Source organism: Formica exsecta, unplaced genomic scaffold (genome assembly GCF_003651465.1).
Source record: "Formica exsecta isolate Colony F162 unplaced genomic scaffold, ASM365146v1 scaffold629, whole genome shotgun sequence".
In the NCBI taxonomy this organism is placed as follows: Eukaryota; Metazoa; Arthropoda; class Insecta; order Hymenoptera; family Formicidae; genus Formica; species Formica exsecta.
The window spans coordinates 5,380-20,453 of record NW_021853391.1 but is presented as its reverse complement, the minus strand read 5'-3'; the positions used below and the strand labels follow the sequence as shown (position 1 = coordinate 20,453).

Below are 15,074 nucleotides of genomic sequence, written 5' to 3'. Positions count from 1 at the left end.
TATATTTATAAATATATATTGTGTATATGCATTGTGTGTATTTATCTTGTGTATATTTATTTGTGTATATTTGTATACATTTTATGTATATTTAATTATATTTAATCGCATTTTATTGATATTTATATACAAAATAAACATCAGGTAAACATCCTTTTCTATTTTCTATTAATAGAACCATTGTTGTATTTTGTCTGCAAAATCTCGAATGTAATTATCCATCACACATAAAATTGAATGACATTATAATTTTCATAGAGACTCAAGAGAGACATAGGGACATAGCATGACTGTAGCATGAGACGAGACAGTGAAACAATCATGTTGATCATGTTCTCTTATTGGTCAATTTAATGCTACACTATCCCACGAATAGGATTTCCGAACGCACCTTAAATGTTGAAAGCGTTTGTTTGAGCAACAAATAGGATCGTCTTTACCTCGATTGCTCAAAGGTTTTCAGCATTTATAATGTCAACATGAACGCAGTCTGTAGACTTAGCCGCGGTATTCGAATTCTGCGGCAAATCTCGATATTAGGAGAACATGAGTCGGAAAAAGAGATATTCGCATAATCTCCTTTTCTAGGCTGCGTTTGCAAACATCACCCGTGTGCATATGAGCGTCGTTCTATCTTTGTTCAACATACATAACAGTTATGTATAAAATGTTTCCGAACGCAGCCCTAATATTGTGCATTTAATCGTGGCATTTAAATCCGCAAGTTGCTTCCGTTTACTTCTTGCTCTAGTTTATTTTTTTACTTGCATATAGTTATTTGATGTGTAAACTTTTATAATTATACATATGATATACTTAATTTGTTTTATTATTATTATCTATGCTAAATGTTATTATGTATAAAATGCTGTATATAAGTTATAATAAAAAGAGAACACGATTTATAATCCTTTTTATGAGAATTTTCTCTTATCATACTGATTATATTAATTGGTAATAATTTTTATTAATTGATTATACATGTAAGTGTATTTTATTTTTAATTTTTATTGTGTCAAAAAGTCAAAAATATTGTTTAGATAAATTATGCGTGTTTTAGACTTATATATACTATATATTATAAATATTTACATAAATATATTTCATATAGTTACCACTTGAAAAACACAGCATGAGATCGCTCAGAATAGGAAGCTGATTCTCGTTCGATAGTGTTATCCGACACTTGATTCGATGCGTTCGCCTGCACATAAAAATAAATGCGTTAGTATAAAAATATTTTTGGTATATGAAAGAAATCGTGATATATTTTGGTAATTTGTTAGTGTGAAAGTCTTCTTCTCCATTGCCAGGAAATATTAAATTACAATATTAAGGAATAAATAATTGCAAATTTCAGTGTCAGCATATAATCTACATAAGCAGACATCACGCAACATATGATCGCCGTTTCATCTGAAACGTTCATGTACAAACCGCGTATCACATAAAACTAAACGTCGTTACTTTTGTCTTATGCTACATTATTGATAATATGAAATTAAAACTGCAACACTCTTTTCGCGTATTCTTCAACTATAAGAGATACCCAACTTATTAGCGATTCCATTTAAATCGATTTAATATATAACGTATAACGCTTTTTGCCAATACAAAGTATCGACCTTCCAAGGGAATATGAAATGAGTCATAGACGGAAATTTTTCTTCGGCGACGAGTTATTAAAGAATTCCTTTTCAACGACCACAGTTTACCAATGGACGCCTTTGATACCAGATATTTTCGTATTAACAAGCTATTGCTGTCGTATGTCGGCTTGTGGCCAACTCGATCGTCGTCTAACAAGAATATAATTCTCTATTGCACAATACTTGGTATATTGATTTTATCGTTGCCGCAGGTATCTTACAAATTAACACACACTGACTAGAGAATTGTAAAAGAATCAACTGATATTTCTCCAAAACAAATTTTTTGAAATTTTTATTTCAATTTCCACCGTTTAAATTTTTCTATGAAATTATATTCAAAATTATGCAACTGCCCTTAATATATTACACGGTTCTTTCTCAACAGATCGCATATTTATTTAAACATGCGACAAGTCTAGCCGACATTTACGATGTGCTACCGACTCTCACTGGCGCAAATATATGTCTCATGAAATTGATCGGTTTGTTTTATAAATTTAAAAAAGTAAGAGCATAAACTCTTCCATTGAAATCAATATAGAGAATTATTTTCCCGAAGATGAATGATCGTATCTCCAGTTTAGGATGCTTATTCAGCATGTACGATACGACTGGCGCCTATTAGAGAATCATGAGAATATTCAAATTCTAACGGAATACGTCGAGAGAAGTCGGATGTTCACAATGGCCTATTTAAGTATATCATAACAACCTGATTATTTTCTCGAGCAATCGTGCCAGAAGAGACAATTTTCTTTCCAGTTTTTATCGGCACGGGTGCGACTAGTTATATCACAGCACCGCTAACAGTACCGATACTCGACATTATATTGGCATCGAACGTGACGAGACCGAAAAAGTTGCCGCATTCAAGCGAATTCTTTCTGGATCTGGAAAAGTATTACTACATTCTCTTCGCGATCACGTGCATAGGATACCTAGCAGCCTGCACAGCGGTGATCGCCATCGATACCATCTACTTCGCACTGCTGCAACATAGCTGCGGTATGCTGGCCATATTAAGGTGAATATAAAATTCTGCAAAATTAATTTTATTTATATGAGAGAAAATACGTTTTACACGCATATATGTATATATACTTGCAGTCATCATTTGGAAAACAGTATTATATACAACAAATCGAAATGCGTCGATCGTAATTACATATCTAACAATAAGTGGGACAAGGATGTTGAGAATATGATACAATGCGTACAGCTACAAATCAGAATAGAAAGGTTTATATAAATTCACGGGGAGTATTGAAGCTTATTGAAAAATATTATAGATAATAAAAATATATATCTCTCTACTTTTTTATCTGTTATTAATAGACTGATCCAGTTAATTGAATCAACGTTTGCGACGTGTCTCATTATCGATATGGGTTTAGGAGTTTTACTTCAATGTTCCGCGTGTGTGATGGTAATAAATATCTAATAAATTGTTAATATTTGCTTAATAAATTATTTTTGCATTAAAATATTGCAACATAAAGTATACCTTGATCCGTTATTTTAAACTCGATTTAAAATCGTAGATCGTATAATTCGTGCATTATTGTGCAGATAGTAACTCATATGAATGCTATGGAGATGATGAGAAACGGTCCACTTTTGCTCCTTCAAAGTTCTCGAATTTTTTTCAACAGCTGGATAGGGCAAGAAATAATAGATCACAGTGCTCAGGTTCCTGTCGCAGCGTAAATTGCCAATTTAATTAATTGATGGCGTTTAATTTTGTACAACTAATATAGCCCCTCATTAACTTCTTAACTATAATATACTTTCAGATATAATAAAATGTGGTATCAAACATCCCTGAGGTCAAAGAAGATGTTTTTATTTCTATTAATGAAATGTCAAAAGCCGTATCGTTTAACTGTGGCCAAATTATATGTAATCAGTTTAGAAGGTTACTGTAGGGTATGTGTGTGCCAAAATTCAATGCACGTATGAATAATACAAAAATATATACTATTCAATAATTTATAAATAATTTTTCTCTATATAAAATTTAAACACTTACGTGAATTTAGAGGGGGGCGGGTAGGGGAAGGAGGCACCCCTTATAATTTTATATAATTATATTTTTATTTAATTTTATTATATTTTATAATTTTGCATATATAGAATAATGTTCATATTTTTATAATAACATTATCTTACATTTTTAAGATCATGAAAACATCCGTCTCCTATGTTACATTAATGGTATCGTTAAATTCGGATGATATATAATTGTCTACCATCTGGAATCCTGCGACTTACTTTATGCGTCAAACATAGAAAATAATTGTGAATAAATATTCCGATAAATAAACATTCGTCTTATATGCATTGCCAAATTTTAATCTTGTATTGCCTTCCATTTCATATAATGTTCTTCATTTTTATATGTAAAGAAAAACATGTGTTGTAAATTTTAATTTAATAAATATATATTCTTTTCAATATATTTTTTAATTAATAATAAAATTTATTGCAAATCTAATTGTAAATATCAAAATAAAAAAAAATGTCAAAAATCACTGTATATAATTTATATAATTAAATAAATTTTTAGTTACAACTAGTAATGCATCTAGTACACCTACAATCATTATTCTTTCTTCAGACTACATTGATAAACATTAATATCACCAGTTGATATAGACAAGCGCATAAGGTACATTTTATCACAAGCGGTAAGACAGGCGAGTAATATTTTACCGTATGCAGTAATATACTCAGTAAAAAAAAGGAGAAACAAAATGTTTTTTTAATTAAAATTATTCGAGTGATTCGTGTGATTTTAATTCATACTTTAAAATATAATTGCATTACGATATCTTATCAAAAATATTTTTCTTACACGCAAATATATACTTAATTTAATATTTTTTAAAAGATAAATGTCAAAGACTTTTAAAAACAATATTCTATAAACTGATCAAAAAATGGTAACTAGATCTGTATAAAATTATCTAAAATTAAGCTGTGATAGTTAATTTTAATTTTCTATTAATAATTACAAACTCTATATATATATATAATTTTAGTTAAATAAAACTATTTATATATATAGCTACGTTGAAAAGATTAATTCATTATTGATATGAACAACATATAAATCACTAAATTTTGAATAAATAAAGTTAATATTATCTTTATAACTTAACTGGTATATATCGCACAAGTTAAAACAAGTTTATGCATCTTTTTATACATATCTTATTACGCATATATTTATCTATCAATGTGACCAAAAAATTTAAAAAAAAATCGTTTCTTACAATATCGATTAATTTTAATTACTTTACGAAGATGAATTTAATACGTTAATAAATCTTGTATTCCCAAACCATATATATATATACTCTTTGCTTCGCAGTTATACTAACTTTTTGATTATTAAAGCAACGGATAAATAATGTCTCAATAGCAGTTATATTTTACCGATTACAAAAAGTGTTATGCTTTGAGAAAAAATACAGCAGATTACTTATAAATATATATTACTTTGTCCTGCAATATTGTAGATTATTAAATATTTTGTTTATTTATATATAGATATCTAAGAAAAAGTTCCGCATAATGGCTCAGAAATAGTGTAATTTGATTTAAATATAAAACAATCTGTACATTAACATTGAGAGAAATTGATAAAATAACAGTTTATTTTATTATTAATATGATAAATAAACGATATAAAGCAAAATGTTTCGAATATAGAAGATTAATATTGTAAAGTGTGGAAAATTAATATTATATTATAGAGAGAAGAAGTTACAAACATTTCTCTTCCTATAAATATTCTGTCTATATATAATTACCCAGTACTCTTGGATATACTTATCACTTACTTAATATTACACGAAAACGTTAAACGTTAAACTTTTGATAGAAATGCTTAATCCGATGTGGATTAATTTTAATCGTTTTACGAAGTTGAGTTCAGTAAATTTAAACGTGATAGTTAAAACGCGTTTTCCCCTAAACATATATTCTTTAAACTCTTCCTTGTTCCACAGTTTTACAAACATTATTTGATTAGTAAAATGACGGATATATAACATCAACGCCACAGATATATCTCACAAACCGATCACAAAGAGCGTTACATAAAAAGAAAAACGCGGCTCATTACTCGTAAATATATAATGTACCGTCTCGCAGCACCATAAATTTCTTTCTCTCTCTTTCCTGCAAATAATATCTACAGCGATACCAATCGATATACTTAGCTAATTAATATTACACACAGCCAAGTGCTATGTTTGATAGAATCAAAGTTTCGTATGATGCTGATTAATATTAATCATTTTAATATAAGAAGTATATAGTTTGACCTTCAATTGCAAGGTTCGCGTACTATTTCTCTTACTATCCCTTGTCCTACGTATTCATCTAAGTTTCACAAAGTTCGCTTACTTTATAAAACAAAGGATATATAGCTTCATTCGCAGTTGTATCTCGCCGATCACAAAGAGTTGCACGATTGATTGAGAAAAATGACTCATTATTTATACATGTGTAATGCTTTGCTTCGCGGTATCGTACATTATTACGTAACTCCTCGCGGCTCTTTCATCGTGATAAGTTTCTTTTTGAAACTATCCCCAAAGAAATACATAATAAATCACACAAATAAGCGACTGAATATTCAACGAGATATTTGACCGTCTGTCACAATATTTTCCATTTCAGTGACTTGATTATACAAAATGTCTTTCTACGACAATCACTATTATTATCTTAACAAAAGATTTCTGTCCATTATCGGCCAATGGCCATTTCAATCGCGACTGGAGAGTAACGTGATGCTCGCTATTACATTATTGTTCCTTTGCAGTTTGACGGCTTTAGAGGTGTTTGAAATGTATCATGATATAAACAATAGTGATAGAAGTTAAAACAAAGATTGATTGTCTGTTTCCGATATGCTGTAGTTCTTGGGCCTAATAGCTGGAATAACGAATATGAACATCATCATGGAGAATACATCGCCGTTATTGATCAACAGCTTCATCTTCGTGAAGCTAATCAACTCTCTCTATAATAAGTATAAAGTTCGTTACATTTTGTCGCGCAAAGTTAATCGAATCGTTCTGTGATTATAAACCGAACGATTTCTTCGAGCTGCAGATGAAGGATCTTCTAGAGTGTATCGAAGAGACCTGGAAGATGACACAAATCGGACCAGAAAAGGAAATATTGCGGAGTTACGCGAAGCAAAGCAAAACATTAACGATACAATATGCCCGTAAGTAACTTGAGTTATACGAAAATTAAAAATTTGTTGTCAAATCAGCTGGGTACTGAATAATATATAGAAATTCAATATTTATTTCTTAATATCACCATTGATTGATTTTTCAACTCAAATATCATAAATATTTCTATTTTTTTTCTTTTGGATTATTTCGTATTTACCCGAAATGTGTGCCTTCTATTTTTATTTAAACTATATTGTGCTTAAACTCTCAGTAGTCTTAGATACAAAGAAGTCCCTCTTGTCTTTATTAAATTAATATGACATGGAACAGGAGAAAAAAAGAAATGATTCGTTGCAGTTGGTCTTTATTCTATGTGGATCTCTTACTCCACAATGCCGATCGTCGTCAGTGAAATATATTCGCTCTTACCAACAAACGAAACTTACACGGCCAGGTTTCTATATCGCTTGGAACATCTTCTCGACGTAGACAAGTACTTCAAACTCTTGATGCTTCATGGGATTATTAGTGTATTCTATATAGTGTCGGTAGTGATAGCTATCGACGGTATGTTTGTTCTTTGCATTCAACATGCCTGTGCATTGTTCGAGGGTATAAAGTAAGCCCGATGCTGCATAAAAACTATAATGTGTCAAAAAAATTTTTGAACAATATTTTTATAAAATAGGTACAAGATACAGCACATACAAGGCTTCGATTTTGTGACGCTTAAGCCCAATATAATGGACGATGAAGCGTATCATGTCATAATTAATTGCATTAAATCGTACAAACGTGCCTTAAAGTTAGTGCCAGTAGCGTCTTTAGGTATAGATGTATCTTGCGTAATTTGATAGAAGAAGAACTTATATAAAGTATATTATTTTTATATAGTATTTTATAGCTTCTCGCGACAATTTAAATATTTTTATATCGCTCTCCTCCATTCTATGTTAAATTAAATTACATAAACTAATTATATAAAACATTTTTCAATAGACCAATACATTTGTTTTATTCTTTTACAGATTTTCAGATCTGCTCTCATCCACTTTCGAAACATGTTTTTTCTTTTTACTGGGAAATGTAGTCATAGCTTTAAGCTTCAATGCGGCTGAGGTAAATATTCAATTTGAAAATTTTAAACAATACCAGCCATTTTATTTGGGATATATAAAAAAGATAACGTTTAAGTTGATAATGATAGACATTCAGTTGGATGAAATAATCAGAATCCTTGCTGCTAATATGGCGCAATTGTTACATATATTCTACTTGAGTTTAATGTCTCAACGACTGATCGATCACAGCAGCGGACTCCAAGAAGCAATGTATGTGTGTACATAAGTTGATCAATAATATTAAGAATATTGAAAGAAATTTTGTGCTCACTTTTTTTAATTACTAAAGAAAATTGGAAAATAGAAATGTATGGAAATAGAATATTTTGCAATGATGTATAATATTTTATGATTCTACTTTGTATGTCTGTATGTGTAATACATATAGTATATACATACATTTGAACGATTTATAAATCAATGTCACCACTTGAGCAAATTAGGAATAAACGATCAATTAATGTATCAAATGGATTAACAGTTATAGCTGTGAGTGGTACAAAATTTCATTAAGATCCAGACAACTGTTGAGATTCACATTAATGCGAGTTATTAAACCATGTCAAATAAAAGCTGGTAAAATATACGTAATGTCAATGGAAAATTTTAGCTCGGTATGTATGATTACAAATGTATCACTATTTTGGTCATAGAATGCAAAGTTTTTGTTTTTCTTATTATTTTCAGATATTACAAGTATCCGTGTCTTACTTCACTATGCTCACATCTATGCAATAATAATCATATAAAGCGGTATAATAATCTAGAAATATGATTGATTACAAGCTTAATTATTCAATATAATGGATAACTTAAGCACTGATGTAATGTACTAATTTAATATATATTATCCAATAAAAACTTTAAATCGTAAATTGTTATTAGTTTCTACTTTTATACGAAATGTGATCTTAATATAATAATGACAAATATATATAGAGGAAAGTAGGGTAAAACTGGGTACCTTTTTGGATTTGTTTTCCTACAAAAAATCTGAGAGTAAACCGAGAATAACAAGATTTTGTGGAGAAGTCTAAGTACCCGGTTTTGTCTTACGGGTAGGATAAAACCGGGTACCCATTTGAAAATATGCAAAACACCGTGTAATTATAAAATCTAGATTTATTTTAATCAAAATACAATATAAAGATGTATTCTATTGACAAGAATCACAAATAAATATATCCTCTTGTTCGACATTGCTGCAAGAGTTCCTTATTTAACTTTTTAACTTTAAGGATCTCAAAAAGCTTTTATTTTTAGTGGTTTCTTTTTCTGGGCGTTAGTTTTCGTTTTCAACTGCTTTTTGTAAAGACACAAAGTCAGGATAACAGTTCTCTCTCTTTTCATTATATCAAATGTGTAAGTACCCGGTTTTGCCCCAACACAAAAAAAGTAACAAATACGGCGGTTGTATATTTCGGCGTACAAAGTGCCGATAAAAACTAATATGATATACTCTCTAATATGTACAGAATGCAATGCTGCCCTTACCGAAACAGATGCTCTATATAGAAAAAGTGCACGACGACTCGATTCTTGCATCGATATCGATCTTTTGTGGGCTAAAAACTTTGAACTTCTATTAAAAAAGAAATATCGTGTGCACAGGGGCACGGTTTGTTTTAAAATAATGATGGCGCCAATCTACAACTAATAACACAATTTAGCCATAGATAGTAGCATTTATTACGAAAAAACAGGGTTTTACCCGGTTTTACCCAACTTTTTCCTACATGTGTATCTCATCGCTGTCATAATTATTAATAATTGGCGCAACCAAATAAAACAAATAATAAAAGATAAATAAAACTAAAAAAAGCGCATCTACTTTTTTCAAATCTTTGAATAAAAATAAAGTTATGCAATAAAACTAATATTTATTTACTAAACTATATTTTAATAAATGCGATATAACTATATACTGTACATTTAACATTACAGCACTACTTACCGCATTGATGCTCGATGTTATACTAGTATCAATCTTAACTACGAAGAAATAGAAAAGATTCACCATATCCAAAAAAGTCCTTTTTGAATCTAAAAAATTAGATATTTATATTCCATTAGTAATATGTTATTTATTTAAATTTGTGAAGTTTGTTTAAAAATCAATTAAATTCACATTAGCATTTAGAATTTTACATTTACATTTGCTATTATTTATATTTTAATACTATATTTACATTCACACATACTATTTACATTAGCATATAGAAAAAAGATAATCGAACCAAATAAAGATTAGATTATTATATAAAGTTTATATAATTATATAAATTTATTTCAACCTCTTTTTAACACATCCGTATACACACACACACACACACACATATCTTCAGCACTAAGCAATTTTCATTTTTTTCGTCAATTTACAGGCATAAACGTTTGTAGCATCAGTTGGTGTAACGAATGAATCGTTCACAATATATGACATAGACAGATGACGTAAATTTTACCGCATGCATTTATGCTTGCAGTAAAATATAAAGTATTTAAATAAAAATATAGATTACCGCAAGAGTTTGCCTTAATCTATTCTTTAATTCTAAATTTAAAAATATTACATTATACAATAGTAATAAAACTTGTTAAATATATTGTTTTTTAATTGTATGCAAATCAATTTAAAATAATATTTGTCAAAATCAATTAATAAAAAATTTAATGAAGTGTTCTAAGAAATATATATAAGTATATAAAAAAATTTATATAAATATGTATAATCGATTCAAACAAAGAATGTTCAACATAATAATGAAAAATTAAATATAGAAAAGTAATATTTTGATTTAAGAAAAAGATTTTTTTAAAATTGTGTTAAAAGAAATTTACTATAAAAAAATTGTAACTTATTATCGATGTATATTAACAATATCCAGTGCACTCTATTTAATGCTATTTTCGCTTGAAAGTGCTAAATCCTATTCTCTCTATATATGATTATATAAAGTTTAACATTTAAATAAAATTTAGAAAAATATGGATTTATAAAGTCTTATTATTGACTTTATAAATTCAATAATATTTTACAAGCTATGAGAAGTTATATATAAGGGAAAGTTGGGTAAAACCGGGTACGCGGGTCAAACCGGGTCACCTTGTTTTTTCGTAATAATGGCTGCTATCTATGGCTAACTTGTGTTATTAGTTATAGATTGACGCCATCATTTTTTTTAAACAAACCGAGCCTCAATGCACATGATATTTCTTTTTTAATAAAAGTTCAAAGTTTTTAACCCCCCAAAGATCGATATCGAGGCAAGAATCGAATCGTCGAACACTTTTTCTGTATAGAGCATCTGTTTCGATAAGTGTGGCATTGCATTCTGTACATATTAGAGAGTATATCAAATTAGTTTTGATCGGCATTTTGTACGCCGAAATATACAACGACCGTATTTGTTACTTTCCTTGTGGTAGGGCAAAACCGGGTCCTTACATATGTCACATAATGAAAAGAGAGAGAACTGTTATCTTGACTGTGTGTCTCTACCAAAAGCAGTTGAAAACGAAAACTAACGTTCAGAAAAATAAATCACTAAAAAAAAGCTTTTTGAGACCCCTAAAGTTAAAAAGTTAAATAAGGAAGTCTTGCACCAAAGTCGAACAAGAGGATATTTTTATTGTTACTAGATTTTGTAATTACACGATGTTTTGCATATTTTCAAATAGGTACCCGGTTTGACCCTACCGGTAGGACAAAATCGGGTACTTTGACTTCTCCACAAAATCTTGTTATTCTTGATATCCAAAATTTTTTTTTTCAGCAATTAGCCTAATTTTCTCATAGTTTAAGGTTCATTAAAGACTACTAACTGTCGGCAAAATTTTTTTTACTCTCAAATTTTTTGTACGAAGACAAATCCAAAAAGGTACCCGGTTTTATCCTACTTTCCTCTATATTATATATATATTTGTTCACTCTTTCTCTCTCTTTCCTGCAAATAATATCTACAGCGATATCAACGGATATATTAAGCTAATTAATATTACACACAGAAAAATGCTACGTTTGATAGAATCAAAGTTTTGTATGATACTAATTAATATTAATCATTTTAATAAAAGAAATATATAGTTTGACCTTCAATTGCAAGGTTCGCTTACTATTTCTCTTACTATCCCTTGTCCCACGTATTTGTCTATGTTTCACAAAGTTCGCTTACTTTATAAAACAAAGGATATATAGTTTCATTCGCAGTTGTATTTTGCCGATCACAAAGAGTTGCACGATTGATTGAGAAAAATGACTCATTATTTATACATATGTAATGCTTTGCTTCGCGGTATTGTACATTATTACGTAACTTCCCGCGACTCTTTCATCGTGCTGAGTTTCTTTTTGAAACTATCCCCAAGAAATACACGATAAATTACGCGAATAAGCGACTGAATATTCGACGAGATATTTGACCGTCTGTCACAATATCTTCCCCTTCGGTGACTTGATAATACAAAATGTCTTTCTACGACAATCGCTACTATTATATCAATAAAACGTTACTGTCTCTCATCGGCCAATGGCCATTTCAATCTCGACTGGAGGGCAACGTAATGCTCGTCATTACGTTGTTTTTCATTTGCAGTTTGTCGTGCTTAGAGGTGTTTTGAGATGAACTAGATACATATGATAGCGATACGTTAGAATCGAGACTGATTGTTTGTTCCCGATACATATAGCTTTGGGGTTTAATTGCTGGGATAAGGGATCTGAGCATTATCATGGAGAATGCTTCGCCATTGTTAATAAACAGTATAATTATCATGAAGTTAATCAACTGTTTATATAATAAAAATAAAGTTTGTATATTACGTTTTATTGTGCAAAGTTAATCGGATTATAATTTTTAGTCATACGATTTCTTCGAATTGCAGATGAAAGATCTTTTGGAGCATATCGAAGAGACCTGGAAAAGGACACAAGTAGGACCGAAGAATAAAATATTACAAAATTATGCAGAACAAAGCAGAACATTAATAATAAGATATACATGTAAGTAATCTTTACAAGAATTTTTGTCATATTAACTAAATATATTAAAGCGATCAGAAGTCGATGATATTTCTCAATGTCAACTTTCACTGCATTATATTTAATTAAAATGTCCTAATTTTTTTTTCTAACCACCATAAAAAAAAGTTAAAATGTTTGAAAGTTTTCAGTATTAATAATCGCACTTAGAAATTGCGCTTTTTTATTGGTCTTCAATGCATAAAAATTTCTTCTTTTCTTTAGTAAAATATCGTTATTTCTGAAGCAAAATCTGGAGAAAGAAAAATGACTCGTTGCAGTTGTACTTTGTATATTGGGTTTTTCTTACACCACGATGCCCGTTATCATCAGTGGGTTGTACTCGCTTTTACCTACGAACGAAACTTACACGGCCAGGTATTTATTCCGCTTGGAACACGTTCTCGATGTGAACAAGTACTTCAACCTATTGATGCTTCATGGATTCGTCGGTGTTTTCTGCATAGTGTTGGTGTGGCTAGCTGCTGATGGTATGTTCATACTTTGCACGCAGCATGTCTGCGCATTATTCGAGGGTATACGGTAAGTCGATTCTGCGAATAAAACTGCAATGTGTGAAAAAGATTCTAAACAAAATTAAATTTTTTTGTTTAATAGATACAATATGGAGAGCATACGAGGCTCGAGTTTAGTGGTGGTCGAGCCGAATATAGCGAACGATGAAGCTTATCACGTCATAATTGGTTGCATTAAAACGTACAAACACGCCTTAAAGTTAGTTCTAGTGACATCTTTAAATGTAGAGATACGTTCCGTTTGATATAAGAAATCGTAGAATACAGAACTTCTATGTAACATTAGTTGCTTTGTTGTTTTGAGCTTAATTTATGTGTACCTTTGTATATATGCATATAATGTATCTTTCTTTACATATAATTTTATGTTAACCAAGACTAACAATATATTAGATTCCTTTAAATAAATCAATTATTTATTATAATATTTATTTCATTATTTTATACGAAGATTTTCCGAGCTGCTCGCATCCACCTACGCAACGTATTTTTTTTTTCTGCTGGGAAATGTAGTGCTAGCTGGAAGCTTTTCCGCGGCTGAGGTAATTTTTCGATGCATCTTAGATAAAGTTTAACACTATTTGCCTTTCCCTTTAGTATGATTAATAAAGCTGTATATTGTTTAAGTTGATAATGGTGGATATTCAATTGGATGAAGTTATTAGAATCGTCTCTTGTAATATCGCATTATCGCTACATATATTTTACCTAAGCCTGATGTGTCAACAAATGATCGATCATAGCAACGGATTTCATGGAGTAATGTACGTATATAAAATAATCATTAAAATGTTAAAAAACGGATTGCACTAATTAAAAAAAATGTATGAAATTAAAACGCATTTGCAATTACAAAATATATGTATTTCATAATTATTTACATACATTTATTTGTATGATTTACGAATCAATGTCACCATTTAGTAAACAGGTGACAATTATTTGAGAAATTAATTTGTCGAATGCATTAACAGTTACAGCTGCAACTGGTACAATATTTCACTGAGATCCAAAAAGCTATTAAGATTTACGTTATTGCGAGCTTCAAAACCATGCCAAATAAAAGCTGGTAAAATGTACGTAATGTCAATGGAGAATTTCAGCTCGGTATGTACCAACGTAGTATTATATAGATCATTATTTATTGTAAAATACAATCGTTTTTGCGATGTTATTTTCAGGTTTTACAAGTCTCCATGTCTTATATCGCGATGCTTACGTCATTACAATAATAATTTTATGATATAGTTATATATGGAAGTCTTTCTAATACACTAATTAAACATAATTCTTAAAAAAGTTGTAAATTTTATGCCGCTATCAATTACTACTTTTATATGAGGTGTGTATATAAGTATTTCATTGTCAGTTATTAATAATTGACATAATTGCTTAAAATAAATTGTGAAAGTAAGCACATGTGCACATGTATTGTATAGTATTTTCAGATTTATTTAATAAACAATAGATTAGAAACACTGTAAAATGTTGAAAAAGGTTTTACTGTGTGTAAATTACGCATAAACCAAAATCTTTCATGTTGAAGATAT

General features: G+C 29.8%; 3 protein-coding genes across 3 annotated transcripts; all 3 read left to right on the top strand.

The window, feature by feature from the left end:
- Window positions 1–938: 938 nt before the first annotated feature.
- Window positions 939–4,065, top strand: LOC115242793 (odorant receptor Or1-like). Its single transcript, XM_029819334.1, has 9 exons — window positions 939–1,861; window positions 2,038–2,157; window positions 2,232–2,349; window positions 2,415–2,676; window positions 2,760–2,891; window positions 2,988–3,078; window positions 3,222–3,355; window positions 3,446–3,578; window positions 3,831–4,065. The coding sequence occupies exons 1-9, from the start codon at window positions 1,718–1,720 to the stop codon at window positions 3,891–3,893; spliced, it is 1,197 nt and encodes a 398-aa protein (XP_029675194.1). The 5' UTR covers window positions 939–1,717; the 3' UTR covers window positions 3,894–4,065.
- Window positions 4,066–6,353: 2,288 nt separating this feature from the next.
- Window positions 6,354–9,054, top strand: LOC115242792 (odorant receptor 13a-like). The gene is made up of 9 exons (XM_029819332.1): window positions 6,354–6,502; window positions 6,584–6,703; window positions 6,780–6,897; window positions 7,208–7,469; window positions 7,539–7,655; window positions 7,879–7,969; window positions 8,045–8,181; window positions 8,453–8,585; window positions 8,659–9,054. Exons 1-9 carry the CDS (start codon window positions 6,359–6,361, stop codon window positions 8,707–8,709), a joined length of 1,173 nt encoding a protein of 390 aa, XP_029675192.1. The 5' UTR covers window positions 6,354–6,358; the 3' UTR covers window positions 8,710–9,054.
- Window positions 9,055–12,435: 3,381 nt separating this feature from the next.
- On the top strand, window positions 12,436–14,756 carry LOC115242790 (odorant receptor 9a-like). Its single transcript, XM_029819330.1, has 9 exons — window positions 12,436–12,579; window positions 12,658–12,777; window positions 12,853–12,970; window positions 13,270–13,531; window positions 13,607–13,723; window positions 13,976–14,066; window positions 14,152–14,288; window positions 14,499–14,631; window positions 14,706–14,756. Exons 1-9 carry the CDS (start codon window positions 12,436–12,438, stop codon window positions 14,754–14,756), a joined length of 1,173 nt encoding a protein of 390 aa, XP_029675190.1.
- Window positions 14,757–15,074: the final 318 nt, after the last annotated feature.

What these genes read in the sequence shown, in the direction of transcription:
- LOC115242793 (XM_029819334.1), top strand. Translation starts at nt 1,718, where the DNA reads ATGGACGCCTTTGATACCAGATATTTTCGTATTAACAAGCTATTGCTG. An exon ending in GGTATGCTGGCCATATTAAG is followed by an intron (nt 2,677 to 2,759) that starts GTGAATATAAAA and finishes ATATACTTGCAG; the next exon opens with TCATCATTTGGAAAACAGTA. An exon ending in GCTCAGGTTCCTGTCGCAGC is followed by an intron (nt 3,356 to 3,445) that starts GTAAATTGCCAA and finishes ATATACTTTCAG; the next exon opens with ATATAATAAAATGTGGTATC.
- LOC115242792 (XM_029819332.1), top strand. Translation starts at nt 6,359, where the DNA reads ATGTCTTTCTACGACAATCACTATTATTATCTTAACAAAAGATTTCTG. An exon ending in ATTAACGATACAATATGCCC is followed by an intron (nt 6,898 to 7,207) that starts GTAAGTAACTTG and finishes GATTCGTTGCAG; the next exon opens with TTGGTCTTTATTCTATGTGG. An exon ending in TAAGCTTCAATGCGGCTGAG is followed by an intron (nt 7,970 to 8,044) that starts GTAAATATTCAA and finishes ATAACGTTTAAG; the next exon opens with TTGATAATGATAGACATTCA.
- LOC115242790 (XM_029819330.1), top strand. Translation starts at nt 12,436, where the DNA reads ATGTCTTTCTACGACAATCGCTACTATTATATCAATAAAACGTTACTG. An exon ending in GCATTATTCGAGGGTATACG is followed by an intron (nt 13,532 to 13,606) that starts GTAAGTCGATTC and finishes TTTGTTTAATAG; the next exon opens with ATACAATATGGAGAGCATAC. An exon ending in ACGTACAAACACGCCTTAAA is followed by an intron (nt 13,724 to 13,975) that starts GTTAGTTCTAGT and finishes TTTTATACGAAG; the next exon opens with ATTTTCCGAGCTGCTCGCAT.